This window comes from Amphibalanus amphitrite, unplaced genomic scaffold (genome assembly GCF_019059575.1).
Source record: "Amphibalanus amphitrite isolate SeventyFive unplaced genomic scaffold, NRLGWU_Aamphi_draft 000053F_arrow, whole genome shotgun sequence".
NCBI classification, from domain to species: Eukaryota; Metazoa; Arthropoda; class Thecostraca; order Balanomorpha; family Balanidae; genus Amphibalanus; species Amphibalanus amphitrite.
In genome coordinates, this window is record NW_024881549.1 from 1,206,005 (window position 1) to 1,227,360 (window position 21,356).

The 21,356-nt window shown below is 51.1% G+C and overlaps 1 protein-coding gene across 6 annotated transcripts in view; it reads left to right on the top strand.

Moving 5' to 3' along the window:
• Window positions 1-21,356, top strand: part of LOC122377990 (peripheral plasma membrane protein CASK-like) — a 63,421-nt gene that overhangs the window by 16,781 nt on the left and 25,284 nt on the right. For 5 of the 6 annotated variants that reach the window (XM_043358680.1, XM_043358683.1, XM_043358685.1 and 2 more), the window contains 3 exons: window positions 3,572-3,763; window positions 12,524-12,688; window positions 19,731-19,799. In XM_043358680.1, coding sequence (XP_043214615.1) covers window positions 3,572-3,763; window positions 12,524-12,688; window positions 19,731-19,799 — 426 coding nt within the window. Of the gene's footprint in view, window positions 1-1,339; window positions 2,471-3,571; window positions 3,764-12,523; window positions 12,689-19,730; window positions 19,800-21,356 lie in introns of those variants that run through there. The other variant, XM_043358686.1, reaches the window with a different exon arrangement.

The following is a 21,356-nucleotide window of genomic DNA, read 5'->3' on the forward strand; positions in this document are numbered from 1 at the left end:
GAAGTTTGCTGTCCCGTGTTGTCGAGCCCAGGCTGCCTATCCCTTCTGCTTATCTTTGTTTCTGCATGGTGCTTCCAGCAATGATCACAATCTATCAGGATACAAAACACAATTACTTTTTTATCGTTCCCTCTGACAGGCATTGTGCCCACTTACAGGAAGCCCTTGATCCTCGTCCTCCTATCCTCACACCCTCCTCCCCCCCGTCCTCCGACCTCCTACTTCCCCTCTGGGCTACGGCAGCAGCGAGGGACGGCAGCCCGGGGAAACGGGCGGCATCGGGAATGGAACCTCCAGACCCCGGAATAACGCCCCTTTTAACTACCCCGACATGCTATGCTTCGTACATTATACGAAAATTTCGTAGTCACATTTCTAATACAGCTTACCTGAATACCACCAGGACCCAATTTTCTGGAACTTCTAAATATCTTCGTCTCTCACTGAACTGAAGGTTTTATGAACCTGACCCATGGTCGCACACTCAAGCTATCTGATTGCGTGCTTGGCACCGTTGGGACAAAAGCAATCGAACGTGTTTCCAGTTTCTGTCATACATCGATGTTGTTGGCTCCAGCGGTTCCAGCACACTCTTAATCATAGAATGGAACATTGTTTTAGAGTATGAGCATTGTATTGCAATTGCTATTTTTCTCTGGCTAGTCAGAGTTAACGGTTTTAGAAGCACCTAATGACGTGCTGGAAGTGCCCGTATTTTTCTAACAAACATAAACGGACATAAATGAACTCAATCCCGACGAATCAATAAATAAACAAGCAAACAAACAGAAGGGCCAAGTTTTGCGTCGTTGGCCGACTCGGTCCGGCCCAGTGGAGCCGGCTGACTGGGTGCGCCTCTGGGTGGCGCCGGTCGGACCGCAGACAGCCGTCCTGCACATCTGAGCCGTCATCCGCACTGCGCGCCAACCCGGGCCTGGCCGCTGGGCCCATAACGCTCCTTCAGGCGGCCAGTCAGCCCGCGTTTCCCGAGCAGCTGGGACCGGCGGTGGCCAGGTGGCGAGCCGGAGAGCTCTGTCCGATCTCCATCACCGTCGGACGGTGGGTTCTGCGCCACAGCGGCGGACCGGAGCCGCCGCCGGCACCCGCCAGCACAGCGGCAGCCAGCGGCGCAGTGGCCAGCGGCCGACGCGCCGGAGGCTGGGGCGGCCCGACCTGCCTGCGTGCAGTAGCGGTGTTGTGCCACGCTATCTGCTGGACTGGCCGAGGAGGAGCGGGGGTGGCACCGCTGCCTGTTGGTAATGCAGCATCGATTGGTGGCGGCGCGTCGTCGGCCGTCGACTGCGGCAGTCTCGGCTGGGCCGCACCGTCGGCCAGAGGTGTCGGCTGGCCGGCCGGCTGGCGCGCCGATCGATCGGCCGTTCTGCAGAGGTCGGCGCGGCGCACCAGTCGGGCCGCGCCCGCCGCAGTGGTGTCGCAGCGCGCCGCGGTACCTCCGCGCCAACCACGTCATCGGTGCGACACCATGGCCGACGAGCCATTGAGCGCGGCGCCGCGCGGCCGCTGGGCGTTCATCACACAGTGCGAGCTGCACGGTCCGCAGCTGGTGCAGCCGCCGCACGAGTGGTTCGAGCCCGACCAGTACCGGCATCCGGCGGCCGGGCACAGCCACCAGCACCAGCAGCCCACCTACGAGATGCTCCACTCGTGTGACAGCTACTGCAGTGCGTGCCACCACCATGTGTATCCGCAATACCCCCAGTTGGTGCCCGAGTATCCGTATCGCGAGTGTGTGGCGTGCTACGATCACGAGTACGGCTCGGACGGTCAGTACCCGCCGCCGCCGGCTCGTCCGCCGCGCGGTCTCGAGCGCTCCGCGCCGCACCATCGCTCCAACCCGCAGCTCTCGGAGCGCTGCTGCGCCGCCGAGCCCCCCGGCCACCCGCCCGAGCGGTGCCGCAGCATCCCGCACGGCATGGAACAGTGCGCCACTCTGCCGCGCGTCGCGTCCCACCGCTCGCCGCCGGCGGCGGCCGCCGCGCGCTGCGGAGAGCCCAGCTGCCGCGCGCCGCCCTGCCACCGGGTCGCTGACGGCTGCTCGGGCTACAGCGGCGAGCCGGCCGAGGCGGCTGGGCCGGGGCCGGGGCCGGCCGGCCGCCGGCTGAACCGCTGCAGCTCTCAGCCGCTGGAGCTGTTCCGCTCGGAGTCGGAGCGCAGCGGCACGCCGCGCTCGGACCGCTGCAGCACGGCCTCGGCGCCCGAGCGGCGGCCGCACCCGCCCGCCCTGCGGCGCGGCTTCAGCGTGCAGAGCTCGCAGGAGGACGGCTCGCACGGCTACCACTCGCAGGCGAGCGAGTACGGCGCGTGTGCCTCCTACTCGGGCGGCCGGGCGGGCAGCGCCAGCTCGTCAGAGGAGCGCGACCAGCAGCCCTATTCTGTGGCCGGGGCGGCGGCGGCGGCCGCGCAGCGCTCCTACGCCGACGACTGGGGCAGCCACCGGCGCGGAAACAAGGTACGCCCAGCGGCACGTCACCTCACCGTCCCGAACCGGGGCGTGGGGGTCGAGTCGTCGGCCAAAATAACTCCAGCCGTTGGGGACGTGAGTGAGGAATGAGGACAGCAGACAACGGCTGTCGAAATTCCTAGCACCTTCCTGAGGGACCCAACAATATCTTATGGGAACGTTCCGCTTTGTTATCTTTCACTTTACCTAACAGCTCATTTGAGAGGTCACCTTGAAAATGTAACCTATAATCAAGGTCATTCCTTGTTCCTTGGCGTTACCACTTTGTTGTTGCTGGTATTTGCTTTTGGATTTCAAATACGTTACCTGGCAAATTCTATGCACAAAACAGACGAATCACAAAATAAGAAGCACCACTGGAGGAGAATGTATTAGTTGAGGGATGGTGACCCTAATTGGCATGACGTTGTTGATCCTGCTTTGCTTGCCTTTCGTCGAGCAGTACGAGTATATGTAGTTGCCGTCCAGGGAACAGAGACACCCCGAGCAAAAACGCATGCGTAGTGCATACCCCAGCAAGTACGGGCAGGATGCAATAAGCAATGTACATATGCAATGCCGGTCACAACATTGTTACAGACAGACACGGTGCACATTAGGTCAGTAAGTGCATTATAGCATCTCGGCGCACGATACGCAAAGTGGCAAAGACATCAAGTCCCTGAACAATAGGCTGGCAGAGATCAGACCCCTGTGCTGGCGAATGTAGAATGTAGATGCTACGAGCGCATGGACAAAGAGCATGCCCTGGCTTCGATTCGATTACTTATAAAGTATCTTGCTTTTTAAATTGTACACGAATCCTTTCACATCGAACTCACAGAAAAAAAAACTTACCTGGATTGCTTAGATACGCTTTGTGTTTCACAAATGCATATTGGTGGGTCTGTCTGGTGACTCTCTGTCTCTGAAGGGTAAGTCTGATGGGGGTTTTCTGTCCTGTTTGGGTCTGTCTATGCCGTGTCTGAGGAGCGGGGTTCTGTTTGATTGGTGGGTCTGTCTGTCTGTCCGTGCCGTGTTAAGGTCTGTCTATGGTGGGTGGGGCCCGATATGCTCGTGTCTGACGGGTGCGCTCTCTGCGTGCGGCAGGCGTTGCTGCAGGCGCATGACGTGGTGGCGCAGGAGGTGTACAGTGATGAGGCCGTGCGCGTCACGCCGCCGCCAGTGCTGCCCTATCTGAACGGCGGCGACGGACTGCCGCCCGCCAACGGACACGTCGATCCGGACACAGTGACGCGTGTGAGACTCGTGCAGTTCCAGAAAAACACCGACGAGCCCATGGTGAGTAGACGCCGACCGATCGCAACACGCGAGCGCGCGCATGTGTCGTATTGGTGTCTTCAGATTTGGCGTATTGTCGTATTGGCGCGTTGGTGTCTTTAACTACTGGATATCGCTGGATCCCTAGACTGCGCCGATAACTAGTGTGTGCAATGTGTTATTTGTCGCCTATGCGTCGATAACTAGTGTGTGCAATGTGTTATTTGTCGCCGCTTAGTGTCAGGCCGTTAATTAGCGCCGTGTTAGGGATTGTGGTGAATGGTTTTCCCCTGAGGCTTTTAGAAGCTCCCAGTTGATTTCTAGCTTTTACGCAAACACAACAAAGGAAAGTACTACTTTGCTGTATGTGACTGCCAGTGCCATTTGCCCTGGTCCATTCCGAATTAGGGTCACCTCACCTCATGTTCATGCAGATGCTATTTTATATGCTGATATCATTGTCACCGGCACCAGGTGTATCAGAACACAAATCAGCTAGAGGTGTGGTAAAGAAGTTTGTGGGTCAACCTGCAGATACTCTGTCGGTATTTCGGTAAAAGGCGCAAATGATTCCGTGATTGACCCACCTGTAAACCCCAGTCAGCTTAATAACCTCTTCTGGCAATATGCGGGAGAAAATGATTTAGCATTAGCCCTGGCTGTGAATCAACAATGTTCAACTACTTGCTGTACTGTTTTTTCTCATGAACCAGCTTAACCCTATTCTGGGCGGGGGGCCTTAAAGGCCTTAAAGCCCCCCCCCCTCAGGTTTTTCTTGTGCCATTGCCAAACGCCGCGAGACTGAAAGCTCATACTCGTTGACTTTTTCTAAACATTCATTGCGCACATTTTTACAGAAAAAAAGTTGCCGGGTCAAGTCAGGTCAGGTCAGGTCACCAGAGGCGGTTTGTTGACCCCCACCTCTGAAAAGTTTGCAATCACGCCAGATCTAGAGTTTTTGAGTGATCAATTTCTTCTCTTCAGGTTTTAGTTAGGATACCAGTATGTGCAATTTGTATATCTCATAATTTTTATATTGACCTGAGGTCAGCCCAGACTTGTGACCTTTACATTGCAAGCCTATGGGAAAATATTGGAATGCCTCCTGCTTCGTGTAAACGAGTCAAAACCACCCAATTCTTTCAGTATTATGGAAGATTATCTAATCGGTGATGATCCTGGTGCCGCTTATTGACAGGGGCACCGGGAACGGTCATCGGAGGTCATGTGACGTCATAAATCGATTTGTGTCAATAAATCACGACATTATGGTGCTAAAGGCTTGTAAGTGGTACCAAAATGCTCGCCTGGTCAAGGCGCGTCGTTTGGTATGCACCATGACCATACCCCACAACCTCAGGCTCATTGGTGAATGACCTGACCTTGACCTCGGGTCAAATTTCAAATTGACCTGTGAAGGTCATCGCATACTTAAATCGAATCGCCTCGACGAGAGCAACGAAAAAAAAATGTATTAAGTTTAAGTCTCTATGTTAGGGACCCTCCCACCTTAACATTAGTTTTGAGTTGAGATAGCCAAGTTTGCGGCCAGGCTCAGAAACCACCATTTATCCTGGTCGCAACCCCCGCAGCTTTATGGTGTTCAAGAAATTTCTTCCCTTTACTTGCAGGGTGGGACCAGCGTGGTCCCTATCTCTTAACCATTACGGGAATCTGATGACGTCATCAGGCTTTCGAACGTCCGTTAAATGTTTGACTAAAACGTTTTGTAGCACGCGGTGGTATATGCTGCTTTGCGCGCAACAAATGCCGCACTTTCAAATAAAGTCGCTAGGAACAGCGGATATCCCAAAAAGTAAACAAAAGTAAAAGTCTAATATCTTGAAAACCGGTGAATATTTTTCGATGAAATTTGGTAGATATTCGTTTTTGCTCTTTCTGAACCGAGCGACATCACTTTCATGCCAATTCATAAACTTTTTTGAAGGTGGGAGGGTCCCTTTAATTCAAAAGTTATATAAGTAACTAATTCCAAAACATTTTATCGTTGATGACCTCTGGTGACCTCAATATTGACCTGGCCCGAAAATGTTTTATGTAAAAGTTGTAGATCTTTAAGCGACCTATCAAACGCCGTTTGCCGTTTGTCGCTCCGATGTGTGGTTTTTGAGATATGAAGGGGGGCGAAAAGCCCCCCCCCCCCCCGCCCAGAATCGAGCCTTTCAGAGCCCGCCCGGAATAGGGTTAAGTAATTTGGTGACGCTATAAATCATTCTGCCATGGTGATATGGTGTCATCTCTTTTTTACCTTTTCATAGATCTAAGAGTATACAGTAGAACCTGCTTAATAGATCCACCTTGGTGACACGGCGTTTTGGATTTGTTAACCCTCGCCCGCACCTGGGAGGGGGGGGAGTGCCACCCCCAGGTAGTTTTTCTGTTCTGCACTAAGCATTTTTAAAGCTAGAAGCCTGATTTTACGTATAGCTGCTCCTCTATCCTTTATCAGCGTCCTCTTTCAAGTTTCTGTGGTTTTTGGTTTCGGAGATATGACCTTGTTTTTCAGGTCATGTCATGACCCAAATGACCAAAACTCAATATCTTGCGTTAGCTTTGGGTCTTGTGAGCTTTTGACACCTTGATTTCGGTATGTTTTTGCTAGTCTTACCTCCGACCAGGGTTGGCAGAAGGTGGCAAAAACTGGTTTTTGCCAGTGGTTTTAACCGGTTTAAACCGGCTGGCAGAAACCCTGGTGGCAAGAACTGGCAAAAACTGGCTAAAACTCAGATGGCCAAACCTACAATTTTTCTAGTTAGGAATGGATTTGAAATGTACAAATGCATTTCTGGTAGTTATATAGATGCACTAAACATTCTAAAGCTGCCTCATTACTTATCCCTGCTTAAAATGTCTATGCATGTCGGTAGACATCCACAACGGAGCGTATTTCCATGTAGGGGAGAGTGGGGCAAGACAGCCACGGTAAGTAAGGTGCCATGCGGTGCCGTGCGCATATCAGTGGCAGATGCCTCCTTGCACTTCTGATTGTGCAGGACTCACCCAGTCACCCTTGCACTGGCTCATTTGTCACCCCAAAAGGCATCTTACTAGCTCCTTATGGAAAGCCCATGAAAATGTTTGAGTAATGAAACATTTCAATGGTCACAATGTCACTTCTGTTTGAAAGCATAAAACTTTCACCGAATTCTCCTTAAAATGCTTCATGTTCAAATTCATGTCCAAGCGGAGCATTGTGATATTTCTTAGTTTTTGCCAGTTTTTGCCACTTTTTGCCGGTTAAAACCGGTTTAAACCGGCAAATGGCATAAACTAGTTTTTGCCAGCAAAAATGCCAACCCTGCCTCCGACCTATCATGGAACATGTTATTCGACGATGTGCAGATGTCAGGGTCAAGGTCAAGCTAGGTCATATAAAAACATTGCATTTTAGGCTTGCTAAATTTACTTTTCATGAAGTTTTTGACTGAATTTTTGGTAAAAACTTCTCAGATTATTATCTCATGTAATTGGGACACACAAACCAATCGGTGCACACATCAGTATGCACACAGACATACACAGACCTACAAACACATATCATTGACTTTGACCTAGCTTGACCTGAAATGACTACAGCCGGTAAAAACCTAGTCGGATAATGTGACAAAGAGCTGTTCTAGCTGGGGCGTTTCACGACAAATCGGCAAGTGCCTGCACCCTCATATTTTATTTTTTGCTTAAAATTGGTCTAATGGGTTGTGATGCGCGGGGAAGCCAGCTGTGGCAAGGATTTGTTTCTTCGAACAACGTTTTCCGAGATATAGCCTCGGGCAATTCCTGGAGGTCACGCTGCAACCCTATGTTTGGCGGCCTATTGGGGAGAGAGGTCATATTGCGCCATGTTCTTAAATGCGCCACACCTTCCTCCTGCCCAAAATTCGATTCGAACGAAAACAAACTCTTCCTCATAAAAGCTGTTTAGTTTTCGTTTTATTTCCGAAAAACCGCAATTTTCGTCGATTTCGGGCGCTGGGGGAGGGACATTTGCCCCAATGTCCCCCTCCCCCTGGATCCTCCAATGAGAGTAATACACATGTTTTTTTTTTTTACAACTTGTCCTGTTATTGAATGTGGTGCCTACTGCCTAGTAACCGGCAAATCAAGGTGCGATAGGTGAGGGTAGTCCACTAATTCGTCTTTATTTTCATTCCAAGTGCTCATATTCAACGCTGCTGCCTGCTGTCAATCTGTCATACCTTAATCCCTAACTAGAATTTAACGGTGCCTACCGAATACTCCTAAATGAGATGGAGGGATTGTGTGAATGATTAAATTCGTAATGAGGATAACCCGCTGCAACGTTATAAGATTACCATAACCGACGTCGTGAATAGTCGGATAAATCAGAGGGGCCTAATGAAGCGTCGGCGTTGAAACGGAGATTTCGAATGTATTGTGCTTATTTAACACGCGCACCGATAGGAGGCAGATATCTGCCCTCCCCTCTCTCCCCCCCCCCGAGGTTTTTCGTGAATTGCGAATTTCGTAATTGGGGCAGTCCTGTAAGGGTGACAAGATTGCTAGTGTGGTGAGAGACTGTGGTATGGAATGACAGTTGAACCCCTAAACCCCAGGACCCCAGGACGGTCGTGCTCTACACAGCTCCTCAAGGTCATTGATGAATGGACGGAGATGATGTATAAAGGGAAGTTACTAGATGTTGTATATTTTGACTTTGCGAAAGCGTTCGACTCTGTCCCGCACAGACGGCTGCTTTTAAAGCTGGCTGCGTATGGTATCCGTGGCAAGCTTCTGAGTTGGATCAAGCATTTCTTGATTGATAGGTGGCAAAGAGTTACAGTAATGGGTGAGTCATCTGCCTGGAGTGAGGTCACAAGTGGAGTGCCTCAGGGGAGCGTTCTTGGTCCTCTTTTGTTTTTAGTATATATAAATGATCTTCCGGAGGCAGTGTGCTCAAAGGCCCAAATATTCGCTGATGATACCAAACTTTATCGCACTGTGGACAATGGTGCTGATGCACAAGAATTACAGGATGATATCAACAGTTTATATATTTGGTCTCAACAATGGCAACTACCGTTCAATGATGATAAATGCAAAATGATGCACCTAGGAATAAGGAATGCAGGAAGAGAATACCAGATTAATGGTGCATATATGAGGAATGTTGATTCTGAGAAGGATATGGGGATAATGGTTGACAAGAAGATGAAATTTCATGTGCATGCATCACAAGCTGTGGCAAAGGGTTTCAGGATGCTGGGAATGATAAAGAGATCTTTTGTAAATTTAAACAAGAAGACGATTCCACTTTTATTCAATTCGATGGTGCGTCCCATTCTTGAGTACGGAAATTGTGTGTGGGGACCAATATATTGCATGGATCAAGACCAAATCGAGCGGGTACTACGTCGGGCTACTAAGCTGGATCCAGCATTGAGGGGCCTATCATATGAAGAACGTCTGCAACAGCTCAATATAGCATCAATGTTCCACAGAAGAAAGCGTGGAGACATGATTATGGTGTTTCAGATCATCACTGGAAGGATCCCAATACTAGGAGATTGTCTGTTTACAAGAGCAGAAGAAAGACCAGGTAATCGGGGTCACCATCTTAAGCTGAGGAAGCCATATGGCACCACTGTGTGCAGACCGAATAGTTTTGCAGTCAGAGTAATAAATGAATGGAACTATCTACCAGAAACAGTAGTAAGTGCTGATTCTGTGGCTGGGTTTAAGAAAAGGCTAGATCAGCATTGGAATAGCCGAAAGTTTAAAACAAGACATGATTGGAATGATTGAAATTGATATGAGACATGCCAAGAATGAGTAAAACGTACTGTATGTATGTTGTGCACTGTATGTACATTGTAACGTGTTTTGAGCAAAACGTACTGTATGTATGTTGTGCACTGTATGTACATTGTAACGTGTTTTGAGCGGGATCAATAGGCGACAACTAAGCCTTCTCTCCCGAAATATATATTGAGTATTGAGTATTGAGTAAAGAATGGGCCCCTGAAACCGGTCTTACTCTTTACCTAGATGTACTCCGGCTCCTGCAAAATAATGATGTGATCGAATCCAGCTAAGCTATCAGTAAAAAAAAAAAAAATCGTGTCAATGTACAGCTCCTGCCCAAGATGTTAATAAATTTTTAGATTCGTATAATTACCCAGCTATGTGGCTTTGGTTCAGGTCATACCTATTAATGACCTTATCATTAAAATGCAACGAGGGAAAGTGCAATTACCTCATGGTAGTTACAAGGGTGGCAAAACCACGAGATAATTGTTTTCCCACTTTTAGGTTTGGAAATGTCAGAGAGGGAAGAGCGACATGAAGCGAACGCCGTGCTCGGGGGCTGTGCTAGACCACAGTGTATGTAAATATGCTAGACAATGGCGGGAAGCGAGTGTTATTGGGAAGGAACGCTGTGTGTGGTTTAGAGGGAGTGTGTAGCACGATGATCAGCGGCGAGGCGAGAAGGGAGACGTGATTGCGAGGGCTGTGCTGCTGGAGCTGCCTGTCTGTGGACTGTGGCGACTGCGTAGTTCGCGCGTGTCATGTGTTCCAAGTGCGACGAATTCGAGCTTCCAAAGTTGCTACCGATTGAGCATACGCTGTACTATGAGCATGGCCCGGCATATAATTCAAACTGCGTAATGCGTCTAAATATTTATAATCGGTCAGACGATTTTGATGACCTTTTGGGTGTTACACAAGTGAGCACCCCACCTAATGGAAAATACGGGATGCATGAGTGCACCTACAAGTGAGACTGGGAAAATGTGTGCCTTATTTTACCATTTTCAAGTCCCGAGCATGGTGTTATCATTCAAAACTCCGATATGCGAAGGTTTTTATGGTCGTTTTGTGCCACTGCCAACTGTCCCGTGTGCAATGTTATCCCGAGGGTAACCTCCAAAAGCCTCCGACCATGTCTGCAGGGTAATAAAGCCAACATGAATGGGGGAAAAAACGCTCGCCCGGGTGCGCTCTCTATACAGCGTAACGAATGGCGTGTTAATGAACCCGTTGTTGTGTAGCTCAGCTGTCTCAATTAGGCGGGCCTGAAGCTGAAACAGGCGGTAAAGCTCCCTATGTTGCAATATTTGCGTGCTGAACAAGCTTGTGCTTGATGTTAATCCCGGAACCGATTCCGTTTTAGACGGCTCGGAATCAAACCATTCTGAGTCGGTCATCAGATGTCAATCAGCTCAATAACTGGCTTTGGTACGGGTAACGGAATTGGAATACCAATAGACTGTTTGTGAAACCTGGAGATGGTTAGATTTCACGAGATAATAACATTTTTAGAGCACCTAGCTAACAGATGTAAAATAATAATGTTATCTTTGATACATCATTTTGTGTATTTTGCCTCATGCGTAAATGACCTGTATTTCTCTCTATTAGTAGATGCAAATCCAAATGCATGTTTCTAAACAGCCCGTTCGGATTCCGCATACACTACCAACAGCGTGAACACTGAACATGTTCATAACGATAAAGTCTTTGAATATATTTGGTGGGTTTTATTCTGAGCCGTCATAAACGAAATCAGTTTGACTGGATTTTGTCAGTCATCCTGTTTTCATTCGAAAGTCATTGATACATAATATTAAACGTATATTATCTATGACTGAATTCCATTTGTTTGCTCGTTGCACGTGTCCATCAGTTCGTAGCTTGTTAGTTATGTCATGACTACATGACTTGTTAGTTATGTATTAACGTCATTAATTAACCCCCTTCTTACCGGAACAGACTTCTTGCTATTGATGATATTATTAGCCCCTAAACTACATACCTCCCTTGGACGCTCGGCCATGATGACTAGGTCCTCGTGCCAATTGAACAGGGTTCGACTGACCCGCCTTCTGGCTGCTGTCTCCACCCTCCAGCCTCCATCCCCGGCACACTTTTATCGTTCCCCACTTTGGAATCATGCCTCCCATACCTGATCATTCTTTCGGATTCATTATCTTGTATTCTTCCTGCGTTTTTATCTCGACTGTATAGCCACGAGGAAGTGGGTTTTACTGAGTGAACATACGTTGTGTTGTGTGACCAGTGTAGATACACTTGGTTCTTTGGTCAAACATAATAAATAACGTAATCGAACATTTTGTAGAAGTCATAAGAAGTCTAGCCGATGCAACGCCTATACTACTAGGAACTTGAATTAGATAAAATTTGCATTGCTATTAAAACGGCAATGCTTTTAAAGGGTAACTGGCAGTGCCCTATTGTCTCCAATATTTAATTGACAGTAAATCGTATAACCTTGTGAGAAGTGTTCATACGGACGTTGCCAGCGTGCACTCAATTTGTCTTTAGCCCATTCGGAAGTCTCGTATAATATATCCACCGTGTGTTCGTTGTTTTTCAATGTTTGTGCTGACAGTGAGCTGTTGACTGGCGGTGATCAATGGTCGTGTTCCCCAGGATGCTCCATCGTCCCATTTTTGTCTCGCTGACCCCGATTATCCAGTTGGCTGGTCGCCACCAGGCGGGCACTGGTTCTCTGACGTGATGCGACGCCCGTCTCGGTGGCCTGAGGCTTTTCGCTCATTGTTCCTTGTATGTCTTTTTGTCCCGTTAAAGTCCTCCTAACTTTCAAGGGGCTCTCCCCCAATAACACTGACCAGAGAGCCTTTGAGCGCGGTGTCTGTCGTCGGTCGGGCGGGCGCAGCGCCGTCTCGTGCCGTGCGCGCTGCCGCCGGCCGGCCGCGGGGGAGCGGCGGCTGCAGCGCAGGCCGGGCCGTGATTGTCGGCGCTGCGCTCTGTGCACAGGGGATCACGCTGAAGATGAGCGATGACGGCCGCTGCCTGGTGGCGCGCATCATGCACGGCGGCATGATCCACCGGCAGGCCACGCTGCACGTCGGCGACGAGATCAGGGAGATCAACGGCGTGCCCGTGGCCAACCAGAACGTCGACGTCCTCCAGAAGATCCTGGTAAGACGCTGCGCTGGAAATTAGAGACGGAATTGTGTCCATTTGCCCCATCAAATGCTGTTTGACCATAGAAAGCAGAACAGAATGTGCCTGCGCCTCAGCATCAGGAGCCTGAACGTCGCCGATCGGTGGCAAGTAAGTATGAGCACGTTTGAGGAAACTGTTGGACGATTATCAGGTATATCGGGATGCATATGGATGAGAGAATCCGGGGCTGATCGATGCAAATAATGGTCATTTTGAAGTGCATGAGTTTGAGGTGTCAGTTTACGCTCAAATAAGTTTCATGTGTACCATAAGCGTTGCTTAAAAGTTGAAAACTCACATGCTTTTCTGTTTGCTCTTTTTCTTTGCTAAGCCGAAGCTATAGTTTTAGCCGAGGCTATGGTTTAAGCTTCTGTTATATCTATGCAATTCAAAGAGGAAGCATGCAGACTGCTTTTTAATGTTTGAAATGGGATGATAGCCAGGAAACTCGTCCCTCGTCGGTCCTCGAGCTATCCATCATTTGTGCGTCCGTCGGTGCGAGTTTGTTGGGAGCGTGTGCGCAGGTTAGGTACTGATGATTCGAATGACTAGAGCGTGATATGTTGGAATGAATGACTAACTTGATATGTTTAGGTCAGATGCATTCTTGAAAACTGTGCATAATTTCTTAACAAACAACATTTAATTCAAAAGTTTTTGCAGTATGGAAGTTGTGTTTTGTACTAAAACTTGTTATTTTTGTGTGTGGTGTATTTTGGTATTTTATGTTTGCCTCCCTTTCTGATGTTTTGTTCCTTCGACATCTTTATATTTATTCTACAGGGTGTGCCATTAATTCGGTTACACTTTCAGGTACAAATGAACAATTTCTTTCTCGCTTATTTTCTTTTCACAGATTAAAGTATCCATACCGTGATGCGTGGATCTGTAACGTTAGAATATGTATCGGTGGTTTATCCACCAGACGCCCCAGAAGGTGTCGTATATTCTTTCTCTCCATCGATTTTTTTAACCCTTTGTCGTCGGTTCGCTGCTGGTCTTGATCCTCTCGAGAATCTCCCATTGGTTCTTCAGCAAGCTCAAGTTGGAGAAACATCCAGCAACGCCGTTTTTCACGAACAATAGCAGCTGGTTTTGCTCCACATTTGTCTTTTTTATGCAAATTCAGGCACTATTTCTGTAAGTCCTGCCTATGAACGTAGACATGTCGGGCCGTACGCCATTTAAGTCTCCAGAAGAGACCTCTGGCTGAAAAAAACGCTGACTGCGGGAAGCTGAATTGTCATCGAAATCTCGCTGACGCAGGTGGTGACGGCTCTCGGTTTCTGCTTACCCATGCAGCTTCTTCAAATCCTGGTCGCTCATAGTACTTCACATAGTCACGTAACTTTTTTCTTTTCTTCATTGCAGTTCGTAGAGAAATCTCGGCTTTGTTTTTGGTCTGGACCCGATCGTTTTGTGAAGTTTTGGTTGCGTGACTAATTAGGACTAATCGCTTCGGTTTTGGAACAGTTTTGGACCAAATGTCGTCTTTCTCTTCCTTTACGCTGTTGGCCTGGGAAAATTTGAAACAATTGCTTATTGATATTTGTACGACGCCTTTGATATCGACTGTATTGACTCAAACATTTTCGTATGACCCTCGTGGCTTGCTAAACTGTGTCGTACTGCGCTGTGGGTAGCGCTTGGCTGGACGGACGGTCTGTGACAACCTATTGATCTGTGGCTGATCTATTAGAGTGTCCGTCCGAGAGCCGTACGACGGCTGACAGAGCCTGGGAGTCGCGAACTGGTGTGGTAACCGTTACGCCCACCTGGGACGCCCGAGTCGGTACGGCACTTGCGGTGTCGTAACCGGATCGGCGGGAACCAGCAGAACGCTGTTGGACCGGCGGTGAAAGTCGGAACCGAGCACTCGCCCACCAGTGGGGCGTCTGGTCGAGCAGGTCTACCCGCTAAGGCAGCCTGAGCACGAACCAGTGGCAGGGTCCGATCAATGACCGTGGTCCGACCAGGGTGTCAGCGCAATGGCCAGTCAGAGGCGTCTTTAAGGGCGCGGAAGCCCACCTCGGTCGACTGTGGCCGGTGCAACCTAGTCAGGTCGTTTGTGTGAATCTCCGTGTTCTTCCCTCGCCTCAGAGTAGCCGCTCTTCTCCAAATGCCCGAGCCGTTTTCTATGTGTATTTGTCTTGTAGCGAACAGCAGTCGAGAAATGAATTGACAATGTCGCCGAAAACCGCGGTCATATGCTGGCCGTCCCTAGTACTACCAATATGCCCGCAGGCGCGGCGAGAGACAAGCTCAACGTATGAGTCACCGTCCGGCTGCCGGGAGAGCCCCTACCGCGACCTTTGTCCACAGTCATGACGTCACGACAATGGGCTCCTAAACGTACGGGCAGCGGCCGCCTCAGGGGTGCCGCCGTGACCTTTGCACGACACGTTCTATAGCGTATGGCACAGCGGTTACTAGGAAGGTTGAGGCCAGCGGCAGGCCGGTTTACAAATAACAAACATGACGCGCAATTGACAACAGGTAACAGATTGATTAATAAAGCGGTGACAATATAAATGAGAATGACAACATGAAATGACAAATCGCATAGATGACAAATTGCATAGATGATCCCTACAGTACCCCCTCGCCAGACATGTCGCGGACAAAAGTGACATGGCGATATCTTACCGGAGGTCGTACGACGCGGCCGGAGCGGGTCGTCCGTAGTATCGGCTGAGGCTGCAATGGTGCAGCGTCAGCCCGAGCGACGGCTGCAGGGCGAGTTGGTGCGTCACCGTAGATCAGAAGCTCCGGGCCGCTGGGCTCATTGCTGAGCGGTGGTGCGGCCGGCGGGCCGCTGGACTGAGTACCGTGCGGCTGCACAGTCGGCAGGTCAGACTGTCGATGACCGGATTCGTCTGGCGTCTCCAGGAAGGCGACCTTACACCGGTCGATGCTGATGACCTCCTTTTTCTGTCGACGGTCGATGGTGATGGTTTTGGTGGTCCTTTCGGTAACCGGGAACGGTCCGTCGTATGGAGCGTCCAGCGGGTAGCGGTGACAGTCCCTGCGCACGAAGACGTGTGTCGCCGTCTGGAGTGCCGTCGGGACGTACGTGGCGCGCTGGACCGGACGTGGGAGTGTCGGCCGCACCTGAGACATGGCGCGCTTCAGGTCTTGTACGAAACCGGCCGGTGATGCTGCTGAGGCTTGGCTGCTGGTGAAGAACTCACCAGGAAGCCGCAGTGTGGTGTTGCCGGTATTGCTGCTGTTGCCTCTGCTGCTGCTGCTGCTGCTGTTGTTGCTGCTGCTGCTGCTGCTGCTGCTGCTGCTGCTGCTGCTGTTGTTGCTGCTGGACGGTCGAATGGTGCCTTGCTGGAGCATCTTGTTGAACTCGGCACGTGCGATTTGAAGGCGCTCCAGCGGGAGGCGTCGTGGCCGCTGGTACACCGGTGGACCCTTGGTGACGATGTGGTGCGTCACGTTGTGCTTCACCGGTGTTGGTCCAGGTTTTGGTGAGGTCACATCCGGGTACCGGGCGAGGACAGCTGCGAAGCGAGCAGCAGCCTGCTCCCGGACGAGACGCACTCCGATGGAGCACAGCCGTGACCGCTCGGCGCTGGCGCAGACGGTGCCGTCCCGCAGGAGACGCCGGTTGGCAACGTCCACGACGAGGTGATGTGCGGCCAGGAAGTCGGTGCCCAAGATGGGTGTGGTGACGTCAGTGACGAAGAATCGATGTTTCAGGCGGTGCTGCTGACTCAAGGTGACGTCCAGCAGGCAGGTGCCGTGCACCGCGATCGGTGAGCCGTTTGCCGCGACGAGCTGCTGGCCGACAGGAGCAGGTGTCAGCGTAGACCCGTTGGGCAGGCAGCGGCGAGGCAGCACGCTGACCTGCGCCCCGGTGTCGACTAGAAATTGCCGGTTCGTCTCCGTGTCCCTCACGAAGAGGAGTGGCGCGGCAGGAGGGGCGCCCGTGCTTTGCGCCATCAGCACGGGGCGCCTCAGTTTTCCGAGGCGATCCAGGAGCACGGCAACTTGCATCGGCGCGCTTGGGCGCCGAATCGCTGGTGGTACCAACACAGCGTGTCGTCGTGCGGCGGCGTTGAAGGACGAGCCGGTGACGGGCGGCGTGACTGGCGAGACGCCTGGCGCGGCCGGGAACGGCTGCGGTCGCGTCGCACGGCGTCCTCGAGTCGTCGGTTGCTGGCCTCCAGGCGCTCCATCTTAGCGACCAGGGAGGCGATGACGGTGTCCAGCGCAGGGGTTGCAGCTGGCGCTGGGGCTGTCACTGCAGCAGCGATGGGCGGTGCCGGCTGTGTGTACGGCTGTGCCGCGATCGCTGATAGCCGTGGGTCGGGTCCGCTAGCTTCCAGGTACCGGTCGGCCGCTTCTGCCAGTGCGTCAAGCGTGCTGTCGGCTGGCAGGAGGGCGAGGGCAGCACGGACGGGCTGCGGTAGCCGTTGTTGAAATAGGGTATGGAAGAGCTCCGTATCAACCGGGGCGTCCCCGGCTGCGGCTAGCTCGTTGCGCATTGAGCGCAACAGCGCCGTCGGCTTCTGATCGCCGAGCTGCTGGCGGCCGAGCAGGGCTTGTAGTCGGTCGGCACGTGACTGTGCCAGGCGGGCTTGGAGCGCTGCACACAGCACGTCAAAAGACCGAGATGACCGGATGACGTCCTTGACCTGGACGGCGATGTTGGCGGGGAGGTTTGCGACGAGGAGCTTAAACCTCAGCTCGTCGGAGTCGACCCCGCTGACGTCGAAGGCGCACTGCACCTGCAGTAGCCACAGGTCGGGCTCTTCCGGAGAGTATGGTGGTAGCCGGAAGCTAGCCATGGGCCGATGAGTTGACTCGGAGGCTGAAGCTGGAACGCTGGCTGGGTCTTGAGCTGCGGCGCCGGACTGTGCGCTGTCCGCCGGCATGACGAGAGGCTAAGGTTGAACAGCGGAGATCACGTCGGGGTCACCAATTGTCGTACTGCGCTGTGGGTAGCGCTTGGCTGGACGGACGGTCTGTGACAACCTATTGATCTGTGGCTGATCTATTAGAGTGTCCGTCCGAGAGCCGTACGACGGCTGACAGAGCCTGGGAGTCGCGAACTGGTGTGGTAACCGTTACGCCCACCTGGGACGCCCGAGTCGGTACGGCACTTGCGGTGTCGTAACCGGATCGGCGGGAACCAGCAGAACGCTGTTGGACCGGCGGTGAAAGTCGGAACCGAGCACTCGCCCACCAGTGGGGCGTCTGGTCGAGCAGGTCTACCCGCTAAGGCAGTCTGAGCACGAACCAGTGGCAGGGTCCGATCAATGACCGTGGTCCGACCAGGGTGTCAGCGCAATGGCCAGTCAGAGGCGTCTTTAAGGGCGCGGAAGCCCACCTCGGTCGACTGTGGCCGGTGCAACCTAGTCAGGTCGTTTGTGTGAATCTCCGTGTTCTTCCCTCGCCTCAGAGTAGCCGCTCTTCTCCAAATGCCCGAGCCGTTTTCTATGTGTATTTGTCTTGTAGCGAACAGCAGTCGAGAAATGAATTGACAATGTCGCCGAAAACCGCGGTCATATGCTGGCCGTCCCTAGTACTACCAATATGCCCGCAGGCGCGGCGAGAGACAAGCTCAACGTATGAGTCACCGTCCGGCTGCCGGGAGAGCCCCTACCGCGACCTTTGTCCACAGTCATGACGTCACGACAATGGGCTCCTAAACGTACGGGCAGCGGCCGCCTCAGGGGTGCCGCCGTGACCTTTGCACGACACGTTCTATAGCGTATGGCACAGCGGTTACTAGGAAGGTTGAGGCCAGCGGCAGGCCGGTTTACAAATAACAAACATGACGCGCAATTGACAACAGGTAACAGATTGATTAATAAAGCGGTGACAATATAAATGAGAATGACAACATGAAATGACAAATCGCATAGATGACAAATTGCATAGATGATCCCTACAACTGAAAGCCGTTTGGGTCATGGTTTATCCATTCACAAATGTTGTCCACTATTTGCTCACTTTTACGCGATGCTGCATGTTCGTTTACATCACTTTGCGAAATGCACGTTTCAACTGTCGACAAAGCCCGGTTCCGGTAGGCTTCGGGACGGCGGGAGCTGCTGCACTTGGGATACTGTCCCTAACTCGCTGCTGGAGTGATGCGGAATGGGACAGCGACTGTCCCTAACTCGCTGCTAGAGTGATGCGGAATGGGACAGCGAATCCATCTCCGGGGTGGCGGTCGTATTCCTAACTTAACATGTGCGCTGAGACGCTTAATAACGATGCCAGTGGTAACGCTTTGAATATTTCAATAAAATGCAAAGTCATCTATTTAGATATTAGGTACTGAAGGGAATACGCACTACGCACAGCTCAAGCGTAACCGAAATAATGGGACACCCTGTGGTGGTGATGTTTTGTTGGTACCGTGAATGAAGCCAGTGCGTTAACCCATAACTTTCTTTTTTCAGAAGGCTTAGTGTCGCGTTGTCCATATGTAAATATCGTTGCATAAATTGTGTTTTGTTTGCATTGTGACAAGTCTTTTTTCAAACGCACACGCTTTTATTATCAAAATGGTAGGATTGTCTCCCTGTGTCGCGCACTTCCGGGTGTTATTGGCCGTTTTACGTCAGGTTTACGAGTAGATGTGGGCCTGATGCTCGTCGTTCCATCCACTCTATGGGGCGAGGGCTGTCGAATGCTCCGTCCGATTTATGTGGTGCAGGTTTTTACTGTTTCGTCCGTATTTGTCCCCTGTGGGTGGTGTGGGTGCTTTCAGTTGTTCTGTTCGTTCCTGTTGCTTTTATGTGAGGTGGGTGTTTTTCGCTATTAAGTCTGTTCTGCGTGATGCGAATGTTGCTCATTATTTCGTCCATGTTATGTCTGACGAGCATTGCTCATAAATTATACGCGTGCATTTTACTGGACGTCAAGTTCCTATCTCCGGGCCACGGTTGAAAATGTATCTTCACTGTTTTGATGTCAAAGGTTTCGTACCTTGCCTCTGATTCCCGACACTGGGGCTGCTTCTGACCAGCTAACCGGCACCTCTCCTTTGTTGCAGCGGGACTCGCGCGGCTCAGTCACCTTTAAGATCGTGCCGTCGTACCGGTCGGCGCCGCCAGCCTGCGAGGTAATCGACCCTTACGAGCTGTACCCCTGTTTGCGCGAGGCGCGCCGCGCGCCTCCCCTCGACTAGTCGGCCTGCCGGGGCTGCGCGCGCGCGCGCGCCTTCCTGTCTGCCCGTCTGTGCCTGCTGCTGGGTCCTGGTGCGCGCTGCCTGCTTTCCGGCTCTGCACTGAGCTTTACTTGTGCCAAACATAAATCACATTTATTTAACCCGCGCCCTAGGTGGCCTGTGGACTCTGAAATCCCCCCCCCCCCCCCCTAACGATGAAAATTGCCTTCACAACCAAAGAGACCTCCTGGTGATACCTGAAGGCTTCTTGTGGATATCGTTTGTTAAAGGGACTATCCCACCTTTAACATGGGGTTTGAGTTGAGATAGCCAAGTTTGCGGCGAGGTTCAGAAACCACTATCTATCTAGGTTGCAACCCCCGCGGCCTCTTGGTGTTGAAGAAATTCGTTCCCTTCATTTGAAAATGGGCCTTGTACAAGGCCCTATCTTCAACATGGAGCGACCGTTAGTGTGACGTCACCTCGTTTAGTCATTCTGATTTAAATGGGTTTGTTCGTTGAAAAATCGCTTAAAACTTGGTCTGAACTTTGTTGTGGTGCCTACAGAGTAAAAAGAATCAGCTTTATGACAGTAATGTGGTCTGGGGAAGGAGGTAATTTTGGGCTGTGACGTCACATATTTGAAAGTTTGTGTTTGGAATATGGGAAGCCTAAGATGTTTAATGAAAAATAAATGCCAGAACCGTGTTCCTGGTCATCCAATCTATAAAGTCGGGCACAATTTAACTGGTTTTAACAACATTTTAGAAGGTGGGATAGTCCCTTTAATGACACATCTTTGAAGTAAACCTTTAAAAGCTTACAAAAAGGTTACGGGTTATATTCGGTCTAACGAGCAAGCCGTCTTAGGTCGTACAGAAGTAGGCAAAAATAGAAGCACATTCAATTGAACGATTTTGTGCTATTTATGAAGGTCTCTTAGGGATACCTACATTTAACATAATTGGCATTGGTTAATATCAGACGTATGTCGTTGATGTCAAAAAGAATGCCTACCACGCAATGAGACGAGGGCTGCACCTATGAGATTCCTGACTGAGATGGTCTGCGGTTGCAACGAGCTGCTACGGCTAGTTAAAGTCCGTTAGAGGGGTGAACCGTATTAGGCTTTGATGAGCTCGCTTAACTTTGGAACCCAGATTCCCCAATTACCCCTGGATCGCCCTCTTGGACGGAAGGGGTCGGCCCTGCGCAAAACAAGTTTTATGTAGCTTGGGCTCCGGCTCTGTCAATTCATCTACTGAGAACTTAAAGTAGGATTTATAAAAAAGAATATACCTTAATCATTTGATAAGCAATTGGGAAGGGAATGACTCTCGCCTTGCACATCTAGCGGCTTTTGTTTGATGATAATTCCCTGAAATATTTGCTTCTGCACAGTGCAGCGGCGTGAATTTAACCCTCGCCCGTAAACGGCGATCTGCCACCTTCGCCCATGCAGGGGGGGGGGGGGTTGGTGCGACCCCCCCCTTGGCGTTTGAAAACGGAGCG